Source organism: Hirsutella rhossiliensis (genome assembly GCF_020360975.1).
Source record: "Hirsutella rhossiliensis strain HR02 chromosome Unknown scaffold00006, whole genome shotgun sequence".
NCBI lineage: Eukaryota > Fungi > Ascomycota > Sordariomycetes > Hypocreales > Ophiocordycipitaceae > Hirsutella > Hirsutella rhossiliensis.
In genome coordinates, this window is record NW_025408672.1 from 3,338,116 (window position 1) to 3,359,761 (window position 21,646).

At 55.4% G+C, this 21,646-nt stretch overlaps 8 protein-coding genes across 8 annotated transcripts; 2 read left to right on the plus strand and 6 right to left on the minus strand.

Annotated features, from left to right (window-relative positions):
• Positions 1–1,188: 1,188 nt before the first annotated feature.
• HRG_06639 (MULE transposase domain-containing protein) lies at positions 1,189–5,143 on the minus strand (the record flags this gene model as incomplete). Its single annotated transcript, XM_044865110.1, has 4 exons — positions 1,189–1,553; positions 1,625–1,876; positions 2,577–3,864; positions 4,982–5,143. The coding sequence occupies 4 exons, from the start codon at positions 5,141–5,143 to the stop codon at positions 1,189–1,191; spliced, it is 2,067 nt and encodes a 688-aa protein (XP_044720050.1).
• Positions 5,144–8,181: 3,038 nt separating this feature from the next.
• On the minus strand, positions 8,182–8,644 carry HRG_06640 (centromere DNA-binding protein complex CBF3 subunit; the record flags this gene model as incomplete). The annotated part of the gene is made up of 2 exons (XM_044865111.1): positions 8,182–8,320; positions 8,406–8,644. 2 exons carry the CDS (start codon positions 8,642–8,644, stop codon positions 8,182–8,184), a joined length of 378 nt encoding a protein of 125 aa, XP_044720051.1.
• A 159-nt stretch (positions 8,645–8,803) lies between these two features.
• On the minus strand, positions 8,804–9,335 carry HRG_06641 (centromere DNA-binding protein complex CBF3 subunit; the record flags this gene model as incomplete). The annotated part of the gene is made up of 3 exons (XM_044865112.1): positions 8,804–8,881; positions 8,944–9,083; positions 9,158–9,335. The coding sequence occupies 3 exons, from the start codon at positions 9,333–9,335 to the stop codon at positions 8,804–8,806; spliced, it is 396 nt and encodes a 131-aa protein (XP_044720052.1).
• Positions 9,336–9,676: 341 nt separating this feature from the next.
• Positions 9,677–10,353, minus strand: HRG_06642 (uncharacterized protein; the record flags this gene model as incomplete). The annotated part of the gene is made up of 3 exons (XM_044865113.1): positions 9,677–9,861; positions 9,939–10,170; positions 10,231–10,353. 3 exons carry the CDS (start codon positions 10,351–10,353, stop codon positions 9,677–9,679), a joined length of 540 nt encoding a protein of 179 aa, XP_044720053.1.
• A 1,368-nt stretch (positions 10,354–11,721) lies between these two features.
• On the minus strand, positions 11,722–14,352 carry HRG_06643 (DEAD/DEAH box helicase domain-containing protein; the record flags this gene model as incomplete). The annotated part of the gene is made up of 9 exons (XM_044865114.1): positions 11,722–11,781; positions 11,836–12,854; positions 12,901–12,943; positions 12,999–13,124; positions 13,184–13,295; positions 13,353–13,494; positions 13,550–13,583; positions 13,645–13,977; positions 14,050–14,352. 9 exons carry the CDS (start codon positions 14,350–14,352, stop codon positions 11,722–11,724), a joined length of 2,172 nt encoding a protein of 723 aa, XP_044720054.1.
• An 859-nt stretch (positions 14,353–15,211) lies between these two features.
• On the plus strand, positions 15,212–16,141 carry HRG_06644 (putative zinc finger protein; the record flags this gene model as incomplete). The annotated part of the gene is made up of 2 exons (XM_044865115.1): positions 15,212–15,914; positions 15,972–16,141. 2 exons carry the CDS (start codon positions 15,212–15,214, stop codon positions 16,139–16,141), a joined length of 873 nt encoding a protein of 290 aa, XP_044720055.1.
• A 515-nt stretch (positions 16,142–16,656) lies between these two features.
• HRG_06645 (MULE transposase domain-containing protein) lies at positions 16,657–18,826 on the minus strand (the record flags this gene model as incomplete). Its single annotated transcript, XM_044865116.1, has 4 exons — positions 16,657–16,906; positions 16,958–17,180; positions 17,237–17,665; positions 17,812–18,826. The coding sequence occupies 4 exons, from the start codon at positions 18,824–18,826 to the stop codon at positions 16,657–16,659; spliced, it is 1,917 nt and encodes a 638-aa protein (XP_044720056.1).
• A 732-nt stretch (positions 18,827–19,558) lies between these two features.
• HRG_06646 (PIF1-like helicase domain-containing protein) lies at positions 19,559–21,434 on the plus strand (the record flags this gene model as incomplete). The annotated part of the gene is made up of 3 exons (XM_044865117.1): positions 19,559–20,836; positions 20,909–21,064; positions 21,165–21,434. 3 exons carry the CDS (start codon positions 19,559–19,561, stop codon positions 21,432–21,434), a joined length of 1,704 nt encoding a protein of 567 aa, XP_044720057.1.
• Between the last annotated feature and the right edge of the window lie 212 nt (positions 21,435–21,646).

The following is a 21,646-nucleotide window of genomic DNA, read 5'->3' on the forward strand; positions in this document are numbered from 1 at the left end:
ATGAGGGTCTGAATGGGTGCAGGAAGACCCTTGACAACACAGTCGTGAAACTGGGACAACACGAGAAGGATTTGTTCGATCGCTTGATGGGGAAAATAAAGAAAGTGCCTGCTTCTGAGGGGGATACTTCCGAGATTGCGAGGCTGCGTGAAGAATGGGAAAACGCGCGCCAAAGCTTGAGCATTTGTTCCGAAGCAAACAAGCGCTTAAAGGAAAACATTAGCGTTATTGACAACTACGCTACAGGCGACGCCATGCAGTTCATGGTTTCGACTGACGGAAAGACGATTCACGGACAAAACAAGGGACTTGGATGGAGGAGCAGGCAAGTAGGGGGTCACCTTCGTGATGAAACGGTCCGGCAGATATCACGGGACATGATCACACTTAATATCCAAAGGCCCAAGGAGGAGGAATCTCAATCGCAAGACAATGCATATCCTGGACCTGATGTCGGTGCCAAAACAGAGGCCAGGTCCCAATTTGGGGCAAGGTACGGGCGAGGCTTCATGCTATCGCCCAAGTCTTCTGATACACCCAAATCTCCTGGATCTTATTCGGGAAAGTAAACTGACTTTTGCGGACGAGGTTATGGGGGCAGGCCGTGGCCAGCCACATCATTGTCGATTTGGACCACACAAGGGACTATCTCTTCTTGACAGGCGGTTGTTGGTTAGGCAGCCGTGCAGCGTTACTGTTCATGGCGGCGTGCCTGTATACGTGCGTCCAGTTGTTCAATCTGCTGATACGTCTTGCTCCCTGTGCCCAGAGTGTTGCCGCTCGTTTGGGGTTCCTTTGTAGTATTAAGCTACCATCCTAAGCTGGTGTCAGAACAGCGGTTCTGCGGCTCGTCCGAATGAGGAAGGTGGCAACGATAGTGGGCACACAGAAGAGGTCAATTGGAGCTATAGGCACGGCTGTGTGTGTGTAAAGGCGATGTGTGTGATGCCCCCTTCCGGCTAGGAATGTGCCCCTTTGGGCCCGCAGAAATCTCAGCTGAATGGGGCCACCCTAGTCGCACGGCCTCTCGGCGATTGTCGCACGGCCTCTTTGGCCGGATTAGGCAGTTGCGACACGTAATTTGGATCCCTCCAATTTGCCTGCGATTTGCATACGAAAAGAAGTATCGCGCGACAACCCGACCGGCGCAAGTAATGCATTGCAATTCAATGATTCCCGCGAGGCTATTCAGAACTGGATTATCTGCTCGTACGGCCGCTTGCGCGATGCCTGGCGCCGTGTGACCCGCGGCTTCGCCTGCCTCTGTATCTGCCCTACGTTTCCCACTTCATTTTGCTGTTCAGAAGGGACCTGCGGTAGCTGCCTTGGAAATCCAACGTAACCTTGTGCCATATCCTGTGAGGCTCGCGATACATCATCCTGTGGGAGCAGCGGCGTCATCAGCGGCGTCATCAGCGGCGTTATTATCTGCGGCAGCGGCGGCGGCGGCGGCAGCGGCTGTGAGGATTGTTGTAAATCCTGGATTGCTTGCTGGATAGATACACCTTGTGTAGCTAGCTGTGACGTGAAAAAACGAGGCATTTCGCGATACCCTCGTTGGGGCCCGGGCTCAGTCTGTGAGGCCTGTGGCTCGAATTGCCCCCAGCTTGACGGTATACGTGACTGTGCTGTGTGCGATCGAAAGCTGTGAGGTTGACGTACCGGCTGTAGCGGTTGGGCTGGCTGCTGTATCGTAACGTCGTTAGATATCGTGAACTGACCCTGTGGTGTTGAGGCTGCTGTTTGCTGCATTTGTAGAGCTTCAAGGGCAGCCATGCGTGCAATAGCGGCGTTTCGTTGGGCTTGGGTCTGACGGGGTGCTCGAGGGCGTGCTTGTGACTGTGAGGCTCGTGACGATCCTGCTTGCTGAGGAATACTCGTTGTTATATCTTGCCCAACGCGCCGGCGAGGATAATTCGAGGGTCACGGATGCGTTGATACGGATCAGACTCTGGTAACGGGTTTTTGAGATGCCAATGTCGATCAAAAAGGGATAGCGGTAGCGGCCGTAGCGGTATCACGATCCGCTCAGAGTTGGTAGTTTGAAGCCCGAGATAATCCAATATAATATGACGACAAGGGAGCCCGAATTGTGCTGTAAAATTGTGTGCGCAAGGCTGTAGTGGCGTCCGGCGTGGATTGAGGCGGTAACCTTTAGCAAAACGGTATTCTTGCTGTACCTTTTGAAGACTTAGGTAGGAGACTGATGAGACGACTTCTTGATATAGAAGTTGATTGTATGGATTCCTATTTCTCGTTGCTTCTTTAGCAACGAGAGCCCGATGCCGCCGCTGTACCGTTTGCCGTTGGAGTCGTAAGGCGTTATATAGTTGCAAAAGATGTGCAGTTCCGTTCTTAATAAAGCTCTGCGAGCTATTGTGAAGAGATTCACAAGGCGAAGTCGTCGTAGACCGTAGTTACGGTAGGTCTTGGTATACGCCTTCACCCACTGTGGCCGTAGTCGAATGTACGTCGTAGAGAGGTATGAGACTAAGGCTGTTGAAAGTGGTGATCTTAGCTATGGTGTTGAGAGGTAGGCCCGGCAGCTGCCTGCCGGTACGGAATAATAGACTTACCAGGCTGCGTTGAAAAGTCGTTCTGCAATGCTTGCCACAATACCAAAAACTCTGCCTCTGTATCTGCATCACGAAGGCCTTTCCACGCCTTCACGAAGTCATCCGGGGTTCGTTGTGCTCGTACGCCGCGATCCCCATCAACAAGAATACCGATATTCATCGGATCAGCCTCACGAGCGGCCATTTCCCCTACCCAACGCTCACGAGCCGCCTTCTTGATGTTTTTTTCGATATGCCACGTACAGAGCTGCTTTTGGACCAACGGAAACACACGATCGATACCCCAACGCTCCGCTGCATCGAAGTCGGTAATCACAACGTGCGGATAGAAGGCATCGTCGTTGAGGTCGAGGCTGAGAGCATATTCCGTTATCCAGATCTTCCACTGGCCCAGCGCCCATTCGAAGATACCACCGTTCTCGTCTGGCGAGAGACAGGCCACAAGTGGGAAAATCGAGCCCGAGAGAGTAATGCCGTTTACCTCGAGTAACTTCAGCCCGAACCTATTAGTATTATAGGTCACATCGAGCATCATTAAATGCGAATGCCGGGTCCAGAACTCGAAGCCTTCGTCTAGCAGGAAGACGATCTTCTCGAGGTGTTCGTCATTATAGGTCTCGGCGTGCGGTATACGTATATCGTCTAGTTTTGCTACCAACGCCTGCGTTGACGTTCGAGCCCCAAGTTCACGCATTTGACGCCGGGTCTGAAGATTGGTTACATCCTTCTCCGTTGTCAAAATACCCTCGTTACGAACGGAGAGGGATATATGGATCGTTCGAGCCGTTTGGGCAGCATCGCGAGATAAGAGCTCAACTTCGTCAATCTGGGCCTGCGTGAGTTTGCGGTGTTCTGGGAAGGCGATTGGATCCTCGGGACCGTGGTTGTGCTCTGGGCACATCACCGTTATATGCCACAGGTCGTCAAGTGTAGTCATTTGCACTATCTTGACCTTGAACGGGCAGCCGGCTTTCCTCGTGCCTGACTCGCGGAGCCTTGCTGCAATAGACACATGATGGATAGGTCCACGGGCGCAAGCGAGGTCCCAGCGGTGAGGAATACCCATACGCTTATTGGAGGATCTGACTTTGACTACAGCGTAGCCTTCGTCTCTCGCGAGGGCCTGAATAGCTTCAATTGCGGCATCCGCGGTCTCGAATGGCCCTAAATCGAAGGGCGCAGCCATCTCGGTAGGCAGTGTCATTGAGTCCATTGTAAAGGCTTCAAATAAGGCGGTGAATGCGGCTTTGGTGATATCGGCGTTGACGGCGTTGACGGCGTTGATAGACTGCGTTGACAGACTGCGTTTTTACGCGTTACTACCACGAGTCTTACGCGTTTAACGGTGCGGCAACCATCGGTACAAGAGGTACATCAATTTGCTAATAAAATTGCCTAGGCCCTAAGTCTCTCGTGTCGCAACTGCCTAATCCGGCCAAAGAGGCCGTGCGACAATCGCCGAGAGGCCGTGCGACTAGGGTGGCCCCCCCACGTGACCTGGCAGGTGACCCATGCCGCCCTTCCTGCTGCGCCGTTCCAACAGCTGGCCATCTGTCACGGGCTGTGACCGGCACGGTCGACTAGGAAGCGTTCAAGCCACCAATGAACGGTCGACCCGTCAACAGAGGCTACTGAATACGCACTCTCGTCGACTGTGGATGTGACTGTTACGCCGTGATCACGTGGCATCTTCCCAATGACAGATTCGTGCTCGATATATATTCTTCGCGTAGCCGAAGAGTACTCGGACCCACCCTCGGCGCCTGCTTAGCGAGGGCGACCGGGCCTACCATGCCCCACCCATCGCCTGTTACACCCCCTTCACCGGTACCGCAAAAAGGTGCCTTGACCATACAAACTATATCAATTGAATTGAAGCTATTAGCCCATAATAAATTATAAAAGAAATACTACTCTGTAGTGCTTTCAATGTTTAATTGCCGTGGACTGTTGGGTTTCTGGTCTGTCTCCGCCCATGTGTAAGAAGGCGACGAATCAGGTGGCTTTACCCTCCCCTTCCCCTCCTCCTCTTCAACCTGACCAAATGCACCTTCAATCGCATATAGCACCTCTTCATCGCCCTGTGGAAGCATATAGACATTCCCTAATATATATCGGAGGTTTATGAACATATTATTAGGATTGGGGATCATTCTTTCCTTCCTTGGCCTCATGCGATGCAGCGTAGCCGCCGAGGCCTGAAATCTCTGATCCTTCAACACCAACTCTGCTCCTTGCGCTCAAACACTCTAGATATCTTTCTCAAAGTCTTCTCGAGGCTACTAGCTTCGAGATTTTTAGCCTGTGGAGTTGTCGGCTCGTGCTCCTCGTAGGTCTAGCTTGGCGTATAGCATCCAAAACCATATTTCTCTGTCTGGTTAGACCCAGTGAAAATGACGCGTGACCTTGAAGCCACGGTAGTTGAGATCTAATGTTAAGATCTCCAGCACTATACCGCCGTCGATATCTTTACTGATGATATTTATCCCCTTTTGGTCCGACATCGAGCACAAGATGCCGTCACCGGCGGTAGAGTCGCTCATACTGTCGCTCATACTGCCGTTCATGGTGCCGCGCAGGATTCCGTACGCAAGGAGGATAAACGACAGGGTAATTACGAGCTCAATAAGCCACAGCAGTTGGGTGACAATGATACTGACGACGATACACGAGACCGGCTGGCCGATCCGGAGCATGCTCTGGGTGCGGAGTGACCTCGAGGCGGAGCAAGCGGTAACGCAGTCAGCGGATTTGACGGCGGTAATCCTTCGGCTACCGGACCGAGATCTGATGGTAGTGTCGGTATACGTAGAGTAGAAGAGCGAGGTGCTATCGAGAGCGGTAAGAGAACTGCATGGATTAGTGGTGGGCTTCCGTGGTGGAACTGGACGTCGTCGCGGGGGACTTTAATCGCCACGATCTGCTCTGGGGAGGCGATGAGGTAGCAACAAGAAGACAAGGAAGCGCAGCCGATCATCGACCTGATGAATGACTGTGGGCTCTGCAGCCTGCCGCGAGGCACCAAGACGTGGCAGGGCCAAGACTCGGAAAGCACGATTGATCTAGTGCTTGCGTCGGCCGAACCGAACCGGCAGACGAGATGGTGACATGCAATATACACCCCATGGAGCACGGATCGGACCATACAGTTCTTGATGAGGGTGACGAACCGTATGTTCACGGAGCGTCCCCTGTCGCAGGTCGAGGTCGTCGCTCATCTTCTAGGATATCCAGCCGAATTTTCCAATGGCAGCGCCTAGGCGTACCTAAACACATACCGGTACTAGCTGTACTGGCACGTCTTTCGACGATTGCGGCATCTGCGACAAGTAGCGCATGGGTCACAGATGATCCCCTGGATGAATCGGTCGTCGTCGAAGAAGCAGGCCCCAGGATCTCCCGCGTCGAGGCATATCAGCACCGTGGAGATCTCCTGCGAGGCCTATGCCTGTACGACTACGTATCGCTGGTCAGACTCAAACGCAACAGCAACGACGGGAGCTGTGGGGCTAGGGGGGAGGTGCCTTTCGATGATGGGCGGGCACCAGGAAGACGCTGGGTTCAGGTGCTCAGGCGGCCGGGAAAGCAGGCCACCGTTTGCCTTGACGGCTACCTGAGCAAGACTTTGCCCACGACGAGGACTCGTGTCATCGGAGGTTTGCGCGGAAACCGATTCGCCGGAGGATATGGGAGACGCTAATTTTTTGCCACCTTTGAAAGGGCAACCGTGTAGCACTTTGTGCTATTTGTACCATGGGAGTCTTTCATGTGCGAAGAAATGGGCGACATCAACAGCATCTGGGCGCGGGCGCGAGAGGCGCTGGCTCCGAGAATATCATGTCTCGACGACATCGTGCCGATATCGTGCGGCTGGTTCGACGATCAGCCGAAGACGCAAAACGCGACGCTAAGCAATGGGCATCCTCATCCGGAGATGCCTATCCGACGGTCGCACACGTGGAAGGGCGGGACGGACGAGGCGGGCGCAGAATCAACAGCGACGTATCAGTCCAAACAGCATCGGAAACGCAACGCAGCTGATCGACGTCGTCCGAGGTGCACTGGACTCGAATCAGGTGACGGCCAAGTCGCCGGAGCAATGGCGATGATGCAACAGCTCTATCGGTTCCATCGATCAGCGCTTTCCTCGACGGCCGAGCTGCAGGCCGCCGTGGTACAGTACCCGAACAAGGGCGAGACGGATAAGCATGTAGGGGCGGGTATTTTCCGGGGTCGCACTGCCACCGTAGGATCAGGTCAGGGCCACCAAGTCGCAGCAGATGAGTGCCTCGAAAGAGAGAGAGGATGATCCAAGGCATACAAAGTATAACCGTGGTCCGAGAAAGCGACTGCCGTGCTGCGTTGCGGAGGGTCATGGTCGGCTTAGCTGGCTTCGAGGAGGTCGATGTCGAAATGGCGTTGGCCGACTTCGACGAGACCGCAGACGACGTAGAGGCGGGAATGCAGGCTTGGCGGGCAGAGAGTTGGCAACACGGCCGACGCTGAACAAAACGCAGTCGATCGCTTTCCCAATCATATGCTGCCAGCTCGATTTGATGCGACAAAACGACGGAGGCGAAGTCGGCCAACTCTGCCAGTTCGTCGGTGGCGAGGGCAGGACTGGCAAGTCGCGAATCATCGAGGCATTCGTCGAGTTGTTCAGTAGGAGGAGCCTTTCGAATCGCCTGCTGATCACGGCGACATCAAGTGGATGTCACAGGTCCGGCTTTGGTGGGCGGTCAGCGGATTACCCCGCAGATTACCGCCGATTACCCGCTTGCCCTTGACATCACCTCTGCCGGGTTGATGTCATCTTCGGAGCGCCATAAAGCGCGAAAGGCGGGACCGACGACGAGAAAACCAGTTCGACTGGATAGCCTGCGTTTGTGCGATCAGAATGCACCCTGTCTAAGGTCCTACATCCTGTCGGTTGCGAGGTTGCGGTGATTTGAAGCATTTTCTAGCCTTGACGCGCTGGAGCTACAGCGGCGCTTAGCGGATGCATACCCTGTCTACAGGCCACTACCGCTGACTGTAGCGACGCAGCCCCTGACGGCCTGGGGGCACTTTCGCCGCCAAGGTCCTCGTCATTCTATCAGACGGGTGTTCAAAATCACTGCGCCATCGACTTTTCGCTACCACCGACGTTGAATTGCCCCGACGCACGTTTGTGTCCCTTTTTCGCCTTGCCTGTCCTTTCGGATGGCCTTGAACAACTTATCCAAAGAGCTGGGTCCACGTTCTTCGTCCATTTGCCTCGCCACGATATCTTCAGTTAAGCCGTCCGACTGGTCCCGCCTCCGAACCTCATCGACGATGATCTTGCGCGTGGAAAAGTAATTCTTCTCTGCAGATGGCCGCCATCGAGCACCCCAGTCTCGCTCAAGAGAATCCACAGAAGGCATTTCGCCCCAGCCCTGCCGCCAGAGACGCAGCAGCTCCTGTACAGATTTGACAGAACGGGGAGCTTGAAGCTCGGAGGTTCGCGCGGCCCAGGCGGCTCGCCATGCGCTCTTCCCTGGGGCTTGCCCTGGCCCGCTTGCACCATTCCCTGCTGCTGCTCTAGAGAGCGGAGCGTATGTCGGACCGCCCGCTTGCGAAGGGCCTATCTCGGACCTGAGGACCGTCTCTCGTGGAGCGCGGCGCCTCTGTTGATGAGCTCCCGCGATCTCCGCATGTTGACCTGCAGCACCTTGGCCGGGGCTGAAGGTGACGGTGTAGGTCGCCTGCGCAAACTCATCCAACTTTGTGCATAGTTCGTAAGAAGCCCCAAAGGTCTAGATGTCTTCGCTCAGCTAACTGCTCGGCTGCGACCTGTTGAGTCAGTACTGTGCGCAGCTTCTCCGCAACCACCGGCATCGCTTTTGAATGACCGTGGTATGGCTGTCTTCGTGGTCCCGTGTGCATGTGTCTTGAACTTTGCTGACGAACGCTTCAAACTCGGGGCAAGAGAAGACCGGATCCTGGAAGATAGGATGGTCGGGGTAGGACTCGCGAAGGAAGACAGCGTCCTGCAGGAGCACCTCTCGAAGCCACTCCAGGAGTTCCAAGAAGGCGCCGGCGGCCATGTTCTGCTCCACCCGAGATCTGAGAAAGGGCTACTGTGGGCCTCTTTCCATTTGTCGAGTTGAGGCCAGACCTGCACGAGTAGCACCACAGGCGGCCTTACGGTGGCCCGGGCACGAAATAAGACCCCGACCATTCAGGGTCAAAGTCGGCCACGGCCCTCATGAATTCGAAAGGCAGGAAGTCAGATAGCAGCCGGTCATTTGGTCTCCGTTATTCCAACGACCGGCTCGGCGGATCTGTATAGTTCGGGTCAGCCCAGGCCAGGGGGTTGGCGGCTTGCCTAGGGCAGATGACATGCCTGGCCTTCATCCACTCCGGCCATGTCGGCGTTTTGCGTCGCGGCCACTCTAGGCGCAAGGCTGACCTTGGAGACCTTGATGCCGGCCTTCTTGTAGAACCTGGACGTCCATTCTCGGGCAGTCTGCCCCGACAACGGAGCTGTATATTCGGTGAGTGAAAGGGTCGATGCACCCTCTGAGTTATGGGATTCCGGTGAATGCCATCACGCTTACCTTGAGGCTCCTTCGCCGATCGGCGGAGCACCTTCGTTTCATACCAGTCTTCGCTTCTTTGGAAGACGGGAAACCTTTCCGCCTTTTCTACCTGCCAGCGCCAGAAAAGCCAGAACGCGAGGGCGCCGATGAGACAAGACCTGGGATCTCGATGCCGCAGAGCAGATCCATACTCCATGCGGCCGTGCTGGTTGGTCTTCCCACAGTTCATCACGACAACCAGCGCCTTCGTGGTATACCCCTGGGCCTTGAAGCCCTCGTTGGGTAAGTCCAGGGAAAGCAGTCTGCCAACTCCATCGGCAGGCGGTTGCCGGACCGCAGCAGCATGTGGTTCCCGAGCAGAAAGTCCACCTGCGTCCTCAGGGCGCAGGCGATCTCTTTCTCTCGGACCATGCCACGTTGGTGTGGTCGGGTATCTGCGCCGGCGCATACACATCTCTCAGAGTTCCAACTCCCTGTCCATGTATTCCTTCCTCTTCCGGCTCCAAGTCGTTGCAAGAATGCTGCGTTTGAGCGCCTTCAGTGCCACTCCCTGTGGCCGGGCCGCAGGATTGACTCCCGGCTCTTCTGCTCGTCGTAAAGCTTCTGTATGGCCGAGACGTAGCCCCGTACAGTATTATACTGTAGTTTGAGCGTGGACTCATACAACTCCAAGTCGGAGTCTGACTCGTATTCGCTACCTCCGCCGCCTACAACGATGGTATCTGCTGGGGGAAGCTGGGTGTTAGTATGATGGGCTGGCTCAGTCCGACGACCACATCCCGTGATCAACATCTGTTACCTGATGGTGCTCTGCGTCTTTTCACGGCCCTCTTGGCTTCCCGAGCCTCGAGGTGTCGTTTTCTTTCATCGGCGACCCTCTTTCCTTTCTTGGGAGGACGTGATGCCACTACCTCCTTCATGAAGAGCAAGAGCTTTCCTTCATCGACCAGGTCTCCGGGTAGCTGTTGGCCCTGTGGTACCGAGGCCGGCCAAACGTCCGGGATCGCAGGCCAGTTGGCTTGACACCACTCCTGTGAGGCAGTCAATGCATGGATCTACATGAAGATTGCAGGGCGCGCATGCGGGCTTGCCTTCCATTCTTCCTGCTTGGGACGATAATTTCGCTTCGTATTCTTCGGCTGGGTGTTCTCCAGATCTAACAGGTAGTGCTCAATGGCCGCCCTGACCCGGGGATCCTCTATCGCGTTCGACATGGTGCAGGCGGTCGCCGTCGCGACGGTGGCAATGGAGGAGGTGGAGGAGGAGGTGGGAGGAGGAGGTGGAGCGCAACGCGCGTGAGCGAGACCGAAATCGAAGGTCTCGCGCAGGGCCCCGCGGGCGTGGACCTTCGATTTTGCCGTCCGATGGCGGTAATCCGACTAAGAAAACGCCAGCCCCGCAGGGCCGGGCCTTCGAAAACGACATGGTTTTGCGTGGGGCGGGGCGGTAATCCGATTACCGGATGACCGGTCGGCCGGCCCCGGGACCTGTGACACCGCTAACCTGCGCAAGGTCAGCGCCATGAAGAACTGTCATAAGCTGCGCAGTCATCGAAAAGATTCGGACGAGTTTAAAAGCCTATAGCGGCGTGTAGCAAGAATTTGGCCGGCTATTATTTTTATCGGAGTTGTCGTATATGACGATGACGTGAGAAGCGAATCCTGCTTAGGTGCAGGGTCGTACGCGTCGCCAAGCGTGACACGAAATGAACGCAGGTGCCCGAGAACAGTTGTTGGCTCACCGCCGCCCTGAGCGATCAAGAGGCTGGTCCAGAGATAAAAGCTGTGTCAGAACCAGAGGTTCTAGGTGATCCCAGAATAGGAAAGATACGGCTGTGATCCAGTGGATCAATCGAATTAGGGAAGGCAGGCCTATGTGGCCCGCCGAGATGTGTGTATTGCGTGTGTGTGTCGCACTTGTCACGACCCTGGGCGCCAGCGTAGAGCCGCCAGCGCAGAACCTCACCAGTGTCACGTGCCCAAGCAGCATCACGTGCCCACGCGCGACCTCGTGTCTATATAAGGGCCCGCTCGGTCGTGTAGTCTAGTCTTCCTTTCTTGCTCCTTAGCTTTGAGTCTTTGTTCATAGTGCCAATACATCTTTATAGCCGTCAAGGCTCGTATGTGCCTGGCCGTAACAGCACTCAGGGGCGCGCGCGGTGCCCCTTTTTGGGGTGTCTCGGGCTCTCTTGCGATGAGTCATCTTCTTATCTCCCTATCGCACGTGATCCATGCTCCCGTTGTTCTGACAAGCTGCCACAGGAGCATGCCATACTGTTGGTGAAATGTGATGTCAATAAACATCGGAATAAGGAGGTCACACAGCTAGGTTCAAGATGCATGTTCTATTTCTTAAGGGGGGCAGCCTGAAGGGGCTAATTATACACGAGGTCTTAGGGACTTCTGGGGACCTCCTGAGTAAGGTGCTCTACCCACGCATAAAGGGGTACTCAACCCCCCGAGTAGCCTTCCTTACTCAGGAAGTTCTCATGCGTTCCTGCTACATAGGCCAGGAATCCCTTCTCCAAGTCCCTCCCTATCGGGCTGCCCCAGTCCACCGACACATACATATACGCCGCCAATTCAACGCCTCGAGTCCGCGCCAGCCTCCTCGCACGCGGCGGTAAACTCCTTCAGCAGTGTCTGCATGACTGTCAGCTTCGAGGCCCCGTATTCGCGCATGCAAGAGTTGCTCACCTTGAAGTCGTGGTCGGCCAAGGATCTAAACACCGGCGACCTGTCCAACTTCAACTGTGTGACTCTGGGGCTTTTGATGCCAAACGCAACACGAGCCAAGAACCTCGGATCGTCTCGGACATCACAAGCCTGAAGGATTCGCTCCATTCCCGCCCTGTCGACTGCTTTAGGGGGCTTGGGTGGCAAGACGACCGGCCATCCCAGGAGGCAGAAGGTGCAATGTCCACAATTCCTTTTTCCATCTGGAAGCTTCATCCCAAAGTGTTCGGCGAGGGCTAATGCGAAGCATTTGGTCCCGGTTATCAGATCAGCCATTTGCTGAACCCGACGCATGACCTCTTCCTCCCGAAACTCAAGGTCGGCGTACAGTTCGTCCACCAGTTTAACGATTGCGCCATCTGTTGATGGAAGAGACCGGAGGATGCGATACCGATGCTCGATCCCGCTGGCCTTAAGTCTGATGCACTCCCGTTCTTCCAGCTGGTTGAGTTTCCTGACAAGATCTGCACGCAGAAGGCCCGTTGCTCTCGCGACACCTGAGACGTCAATGTGATGGTATTTCGCCGCCTTGCGGGCATTGGAAAAGATAGCCTTTCCCTCCTCGGACTTGTCCGCTTTTAATGATGGGTAGTACTTGGATGTTGCCTCGAAGGAGTACTGTGTGAACTGGGGTGTGATGGCCCGGATGAGCCCAAAGCGGAGTTCCAGCGACGCATATATGATGCTCAGCGGCGAGAGCCGTATGTCAAAGTCCTTGGATTGAGCATTGTGGTTCGTATGTATTACCCCGTCAACCGGTAACAAGACGGCGTCCTCGTCAAAGATGTCTTCAAGCAGGGCCTTTAGAGACGTCCGTGACGGAAGGTCTCCACGTGCAAAGTTCTCCCGAATATAGAAGTCTTCGTGGCAGATGTAGAGCATGCAGTGGCTCGCCTTGCCGTCTCGACCGGCGCGACCGATTTGCTGGGTGTATTCTTCGACAGTGGCGGGAATGTCCCAATGAATAATGTTTCGGATATCTGACGTGGTCAGAGTATGCCCAGAGGGGTTGGGAGGTCGGCATACCTTGCTTGTCGATGCCCATACCGAACGCGATAGTTGCACAAACCTGCAATCGATGATGTGTTGGCGCCTGTCATGTCCCGTTAATCTCATTTACCTACAATCGGAATCTTGGATGCCATAAAGTCATCCTGGATCTGCAGCTTTACTTCGGCTTTCATGCCCGCATGAAATGCCTCAGCATGGAAGCCTTGATGCGTGAGATCCTTGGCGAGCGACTCTGCTTGCTACGACTTGTCAGCTTGGTTCAGGACCACTGGCGGAAGGAAAGGATGCAGCAACAGACCGCTTGCAAGGTGACGTATATGAGAGTTGGACCAGGCTGGGACTTCAGAAACGCAAAGGTTTTTTCAAACTTGTCTTGCTTTTGTTGGACAGATTCCGCGTAGAGATGGAGACTGTGATGGCGTTAGTCGTGACATTGTGTAGTCGGCTGTTGTGAGGGCGGAGCGAACTTGGGCCTGTATGGAGATGTGCGGAAAACACACGAGCTGTCGACCTTGAATGCCTTGCAAACGTCGTCGGCAACCTTGGGGGTGGCGGTGGCAGTCAGGCAGACGACTCGCTCGGCGTTGATCTCTTGAGCGAACCGAGCGACTGAAGGGCACTGGTTAGCATTGAGACGGAAGGGCTGAACGAAAGACTTTCACACCTTTGAGATATTCAGGGCGGAATGAATGGCCCCACTGTCGCATGGGAAAGTTAGCTGAATCGAGCTGCACGGACCTAGAGAGGGAGGATTCAAACCTCAGAGATGCAGTGGGCCTCGTCGACAGCGACGAGTCGAACGCCTCCGGGGACAGTTTTCATATTCTCGATGAAGGACTCGTTGTTGAGTCTCTCGGGGGCGCAATACAGAAGGCGAATTTGTCCCTTTTGCAAGGCGACGCGGGTGAGTTGCTGCTGCTCATAAGTTTTTGTGGAGTTCATGGACGCTACAGGAATGCCGCGGCTCTGCAAGGCATCGACTTGATCCTTCATGAGAGCGATTAATGGCGACACGACAATGCTGATTCCGGACTGGCCGGGGGCCCTGGAGCCGTCAGTCGTGTCGAGCTCCTCGAAGGCAATGGCTGGAATCTTGCGGGGACTTTGGTTAGGACTCGGAGGGACGGCAGTAACGATGAGGTGGGAGCGTGAACGACTCGTTACCTGATAGCAAAGGGACTTGCCAGCGCCCGTGGGGAAAATAACGAGCGTGTTTTCGCCAGCCAGGACGCGGCCGATGACAGCCTCCTGCTGGTGATTGAAGCTGTGGTAGCCGAACTTGTCGGTCAGGATCCGACGGGCGAGGGCGGCGTGCGACGCATCGCGTCTCTGGCGTTTCGTGGCGCCAGAGGCAGTGTCGTCGTGTCCATCTTGGTCGTGGCGCCTGCGCTTCTGTGACGGGAGCAGGTCCTGGTTGTCGATGTTGTCAAAGAGCTCCTCGCCCGAGTCAAAGTCGACGTCGTCCATCTTGGGAAATGCAGTGACGAGAGAGGGGGTGTCTGGAAAAGAAAGAGTCGAGAAAATCAGCCGTATCTCGGCGGGGGGGCGATAAGAACCTGACCAATTGCCGGAAGCGATGACTTAGCGTCATCCGTCGACAAGGAAACTTGCTTCGCGCCTACTTGCCGTGTTTTCGTCGCCAAGCTTACGAGCTTGGACAGGAGGTCTGAATGCTGTTGGGGTCTAAACATATGTTAAATCTTGGAGCATGCCGAGAAGACTATCTATAAATTTGCTCGTCCAGCATGGCGACGATCGTGAACCTCTTCCACAGCGCGTGCGCCTTGTCGTGCTGGTGACGCTGCTCGGCCCTGAACGAGTTGTCCCGCACGAGGCTGAGACGGGCTTGCGTGAAGCTTGCTCGGGAGCATCACTGCCGTGACGCTGCTGGCAGCGATTGGGTTTACGTGTGTACATGCTAGTGCGGGTGAGCACTAGAATATGAAGGCTAGATGGCAGCGCCAGAAACGACGTGTCATTCGAATAACCAGGTGTCACGTATTGGCGTCACATCAGGGAGGTTTCCACAACGATCTAGAAGAGTGCACTACGACCGATGAGATTGCTTCCCTATTGCGGTATTATGGATATTTATATAGATTTGTCATTAGGGCCCCGGCTATATGGAGAGGTCCTAAGGTGTTCATTGGCTGTTTCCCTAAACTAGGCGTGTACTGATGCTATCGTTAAAAAACGGTTATCGCTACAGCCATAATCGCTAACCTTGAGAGCTGGTTGACGTAGGCGGAACTTGCAAGTCTCGGGCGCGACGTCTTGCTCCTATTAACTTGGCGTCAATTGAGCCCGACCGGCTCGTTAACTCACGATGGCCTTCGACTTCGAGTGCGACACCTGCGGCAAGACCTTCCCGGCGGGCTGGAGGGCCCGTGACAACCACTGCAACTCGACCGGACACTCACGACGGTCGTTCGAGTGTGATGTGTGCCCACGGTGGTTCGGCAGCCAGCAGGCTTGCAACCAGCACATGAGAGATACGGGTCACTGGCAGACCGTCGAGCGGTACGAGTGCGCGTGCTGCTACGACACGTGGCCGACCGAGGAGCGATGCACCGAGCACGAGCACCAGGACCACAACTACTGCGCCGAGTGCAACCGAACCTTTCAAAACTTTAACAACCTAACCATGGTACGCAAGCCGGCGCCACTCTCCGGCGAGGCGGAAGCTGACTGCGGCGGTGACAGCACCTCCGGTCGCGCGCCCACAGAGGCCAGCAGATCGAGTGCCCCTTCTGCAAAAATCGACTTCGCCACCGCCGCCGGATTGACCCATCACCTCGAGGCCGGGGCCTGCTCCGACGCGCGGGACCTGAACCGCGACGCCATGTATCGCTTCGTCCGGGGTAAGGATCCGTGCGGACTCATCTCCAAAAACCTCATCGGCTGGACCGGCTCCGCCGAATATGTGGCCTCCAACCGGGCGTGGAACGGCGCTGCTTACGAGTGCTACCTCTGCCATCGCGCGTTCCGCCTGCTGGCCGGCCTCAATCAGCACCTCAACTCGCCGAGACGTAAGTCTTTCCCCCGACCCCGAGGCGCGCCGTCTGCTGATGCCTGTCCGCACGCAGACCAGCAGGCACTGTACCACAGCCCCAATTACATGTGCGCAATGGACTTTAGGAGCCTAGCCGCCGTCATCAACCACCTGGAGAGCGAGGCCTGCGGGTGCATGCGTTTCGAGACGGTACAGCGCAAGATCGGGGACATGGTCAGCGGGAACCGCCTGATTACCTTTTGAGACGTTTAGACGGGTGGAGAGGCGGTTCTCATTCCTCCGCGCACACTTCGAGCACCAAATTTGGCTGAAATGGGCCTCCAGCGTTCTTCCCAGGCTCTTTGCCTCCATGGACAGCTTCCCCCGTATCTCGCCCATCGTTTCCTTCACCGGCCTCATCGTTGGCTCCGGCCACTCCTTGCTACGACAGGACCTTCTGCCAGGTCTAGACGCCGCCCAGCTGAGGTGCTGCGGCTTCCTCCAGCTTTCTACCTATATCACTCCCGGGATCCCGGACAAGATCCCTCTCAGGGGCTTCCACCCGTTTCAGGTCTTCGTCATCTTCCCCATCCGCGCGGGAGCCAATAGGCTCACGGTACCCGCGAATCTAATATTTCGCGGGCACCGCGAAAATGACTAATCACAGTCCGTTGTCTGCGTAAAGCCATGATGCGGGTAGTCTGTCGGCACTGTGCTCGTCGTATGTGTGAGTCTACTGTCTACTAGAACTAAAGAGCTGCTAATATCAGTAGAGCCAACTACGGCTCGACGAAAATACAATCATCTGCCTCAACATGTGCAGAATACAGCGTTTCCTGCTCTCGGCTGTCCTTTTCTACCTGTCGCCAAATGTCGGCCACGCCCCTCCGTGTGTTGGCTAACGGATTGTCTCCCATCTCCTTCATGATCTGGGCTTCAACACGCTGATCTTCTGCATGGCTCCAGTCAAGGTATGCCATCATTTCTTCTTTCGTCCATGCTCTCAACCCCGTTGTAGTGGCGCAATGCCTGGACATTTGTTTGTAGTCCATACACCATTCATAGCTTTGCTTGTCATACCTAGCTGGAAGCCTCATTGCCTTGCGGTATTGTTGGTTTGTCTTGATGCTGCCGGCCGGCTGCGCTGCATACCATGCGCTTCTTGCAGCGGTATAACTTTTGTGTATAGCTTCTGGTGAATCATATTTCGGCGGCGGTGGGGCTGGCAAGTCAGGTGAGATAGGTGGTGGCGATACCAGCAGCTCAGTGGCATCGCGGGGCGGACCCGGTACGGGCCCGGAATCTTGGTCACCGGGAAGGTCGTGGCAACTGAACCTATTTCGGCGTGAAAGGACTGACCCGACTGGGCAGGAGGATGGTCTGGAGCTGTAGTGGGCAGAATTGTAAGGGTTCCTGCGACACTCCCCAAATCCGTCGCCAGGGACGCATCAGTTGGCGGCTCAGTTGCAAGCTCTGGCTCCTGTGCGTCCAAAGCGGCTTGCACGTACTGGGATGACGGTACGATCTCCGATGGTGACACCGATCGTGAATGCATCGACGACGTAGTCTCTTGAAGCAGCTCTCCAAAGCGCAGCGGGCAGGCTTTCGCGGTCATCCTATGACCAACCGTATGGCACCTGCTGCATGTGGGTGGCGCTTTACGAGCCTCCTCGATACTCTCAAATGCACTGGGTTCTCTCCGAGTGCTCTGCTTGGGAATAGCCGAACTTGCTAAGGTCGACTCGATTCGCTGGCGCGGCTCTAGCAGCGGCCGGGAGTTCCATCCCGCTGCAGGTGCCAGTGCGTATGGAAGTGCTCAAGTAAGAGTACTTGTCCTTGCTCTTGCAAAGATTTTAGAGTGTGAAGGCAAGGCAGCCCGTGGGACTTGGTGAAAGCCCCCGTGCAAGTTGGCGGTGGGGGAGGATCTCTCCTACCAAGCATCTTCCGCTGCTCCTCCACCTTTCTCAGCGCTTCATGGGAGACCCAACCGCGCACTGAAGCGTATAAGGGCCCAGAGAGCTCAATTGGGACCCGAATCTGCTGTCGGGCTTGATTCGATCTCAAGTCTGACAGTTGATTGAGTAACGCGTGCTTCATCGCCCTCCAAGCCTCGAAAAGATTTAGCGTGGACTTTTTGAGATGGGCCTTCAACAATGCATGTATGCCCTCCACGCGCGACGTGACTGTATTTCCAAAATGAGCATGTTGATCAACCCAAGCCTTAACAAGCTTTTCCTTATACCCTTCAAGCCAGAAAGTTTTGATGTATCCAACTTGTTTGAGGTGGTTGGGTAGGTACTTCTTCTCGAATTGCGTAGCTCGGTCCTTGAATGCTTCTTCGTTTGGTGCAGCCATGATCGAGTGCCAGAATTGGTAGAACTCAGACCAGCCGTTGCTCTCTGACGTATCAATTGTCTCTGCGTTTGTGGACTCCGGTTGGTCCTGGCGGACGAAGGCTGGCCGGCAATAGCGGAGGACGGCCTTGTTGGCATGCCACAGACAGAGTAGTGAGCAAGAAGTGGGAAAGGAAATGGCAACGGCGTTCATACAGGCGATGCAGCGGTCTGTTAGGACGACAGAGGGTAAGCGGGCGCTATGGTGTTCGTACAGTGACCTCAGGCGATCCAACGCCCACACGAAGTCAGCTTCGGTCTCCCCACCAAGGAATGCAAATGCTATGCAAAATGATCGCTGACAAGCATCTACTCCTATCATGTCGAGGAGCGGCATGCCGTGTTTGTTCGTCTTGTACGTGCAATCTAGCAACAAGACATCTGGGTATGCCTGGAGATACGTCAAGGACTCTGGATGAGCGAACAGGACTGCGGTCACTCGGCCGTCTTGGCGGGTGGATCCGACTCCAAAACCCCTCCTGGTCGAGCTGACTGGCCAAAGCGTGAATTGAACTTTGCCCTTCGCATACATCTCTCTTGGTAGCTGCAATTCCATTGTAAATGTCTTGTTGTGTGGCAAGAGAATCGCAGTTCTGTCGTATATAGGTCCGAATATCTTTTGGGACAATGCCGGCATTAGAAAGGCGCGATAACTTTTCAATATCTTTCTCCGTCAACCTACGATGAGCAGGATGAGCAGAAGGGTGGCGACTGGGCGCGTGATTATGCAGGGAAAATCGTTTGTCTGGGCGGTGTCGCACAGCCCAAGATTGCCTGTCGGCTGATTCTTTGGCCAAAATCGAAAACTCACAGCCCGTCCCTCGGGTTGTTGTCTTTCGCTGACGTTCTATCGACGGATTTGGGGTCGACAAGACCGGTCGCACGCGAAGGTCACTGTCTGTCTGCCACCCTTGGCTCTGGTGGACTTTCCCGTTGTGAAGGCATAGCCCCGCGTCGCAGCCCAAGCGTTGATCGAAATGAGGAGGTCATCGCGAGAGTCGTAGTCAAGTTCCGGTGGAAGACAGTCTTCGGCAAACGGTGCAGTCGGCCCGAGAGAAGGCGATCCCCGGGGAGGTGTTGCCCGTAGAGGTGCAGGCGCATGCCGCATCCGCGAGCGTGACGCTGCAGTCGAGAGTCCTCCCTGGGGCCAGCACCTCTGGGGCCCAGGGGTCTCAAGACGTGGAGGATACTCTGTGCGAACGCGAAGAAGAGGGTCCTGTCTTACTTCCCTCGGTACCGGCCGGAGGCTTCTCCCCAGTTTAATGACTTCTGCCGTGTCAAGTTGATGATGGTCCATCCGCATCGCTACCCAGAGGAGTTGCTCACTGTGGGCGGGCAGCGGTTCGAATCTTTCGCGGCCGCGTACCAATACTGCCGACAGCAGCACCATTCCCATGAGGACGACCATTACGGAGAGCCAGGAGCAAAGGAACTGAGGGCAGAGGACGATCAGTTTGAGCTGGAGGAGCATGTGGATCCCGTTGTGGAAGAAGATTGGCATGAACTCGCCCGCATGCTGCCGGATCATCCGCTGGGGGAAGAGGACATCGACATACTCGGCCGCCGAGATCTCGATGTGAATTATGATTGGACTCCCCACGTTGGACGGTATACCGACAGTGGCATTCTGACCGGCGACTACTGGAAGCAGCGCAAAGCGGAGAACCCCATGTCCCTTGAGGTGGATGATCAACCCTTGGATGCTCGCGATTCCCTAAATCCGGAGCAGCGTCTAGTGTACGACACGGTCATGGACCACTTTCTGACCCAGCACGCTTCCCAGCTGCTGCTCACGCAGATGGCGGAGGCGGCACCGGCAAGTCATACCTCATTAACATACTCTCCGCCCACCTCGAAGCCGCCGCAGGCGGAGAACGCCTGTTTGGCGTGCCGCTCCACAGGCGTTGCGGGAAATCAGATTTCGGGCACTACCTTGCACTCCCTGTTGCATCTCCCAATCAACAAAGACTTCAAGCCCCTGTTAGCGATTGACAAGGCTCAGCTCCAGAAGAAGCTGAAGGATGTCAAGTACCTGATCATTGATGAGAAGAGCATGCTAGGACTGCGTCAACTATCATGGATCGATGACCGTCTCCGCGAGGCGTTCCCGAATCGGAATGAGGAATTCTTTGGCGGCCTGAATATCCTGTTGGTTGGCGACTTCTTTCAACTTCCCCCAGTGCTGCAGAAGCCGCTTTATTACGACAAGGAAGTGCAGGGAGTAGAGATCAAGGGCCGGAACGCATATCGGCGCTTCGACAAGACGGTCTTCTTAAATGTTGTCCAGCGTCAGCGTGGTGACGACCAGGAGGCATTTCGCACGGCCCTCGGGGAATTGCGACTGCACCAACGATCCAGGGAGTCCTGGAAGCTCCTCTCCAGTCGTGTACAGGCGAAGCTAGACGATCGGGAGGTTGCCAAGTTCGACAACGCCTTACGGGTGTACGCCACGAAAGACAGGGTCAACGAGTTCAACCACTACCACCTCGACCGCCTCGGCCGGCCTGTCATCCAGGTAATGGCCAAAAACGTAGGCCCTGGCGCCGCGGCAGCGCCTGATGACAAGGCGGGCAACCTTGCGAAGCAGATCCCCATATGCATTGGCTCCCGTCTGATGCTGACGTCCAACCTTTGGCAGCCAGTTGGCCTCTGCAACGGCGCTCGTGGCACAGTTTACGATATCGGCTGGGCACCTGGGGTCGACCCCATCCAAGACCCTCCCTGCGTTATCATGATGGAGTTTGACAAATACAGCGGACCGGTATTCCTGACCACCCCTGATGGCAGGAAGATTGTGCCGATTCTCCCAGTGGAGAGGGACTTCCTCATCGGAGCCACTCTGCACTCGCACCCAGTTTCCTCTGATCGTATGCTACGCAATTACCGTGCACAAGTCACAAAGCATCACCGAGGACATGGTCGTTACAGATCTGTCCTGCCGAGACTTCCAGACTGGTTTAAGCTACGTGGCCGTCTCACGCGTGAAGACGCTGCAGGGTCTGATGCTGGATGCGCCGTTTGACCGCAATCACCTGACTTATGCATCTCCGCCCGAGGGCATCAAAATGAAGATGAGGGATCAGCAGATCCGCAGACGACAGGTTCTTACTCGGAACCCCTACAAGACATACCACGGGCCAACGTTCTCGCGAAGGAGAGAGTAAAAGTGGGCATAAACGTGGATAAAGGGACCTTTTGAAGGTCGAGTGTCGTACGATCAGATATTGTGTTCTTTTTTCTCTGCCTCGGTTGCCTCCTTTCCCGTCCAAACAGCCCCTTTTATATCCCTCCAAGCTTCTCCCAAGTTGATATCCCGTTTTCAGGTATAGTATACATTCTATCAGGAAGAGGGCACTTCTTGCCAGGGTGGCAAACC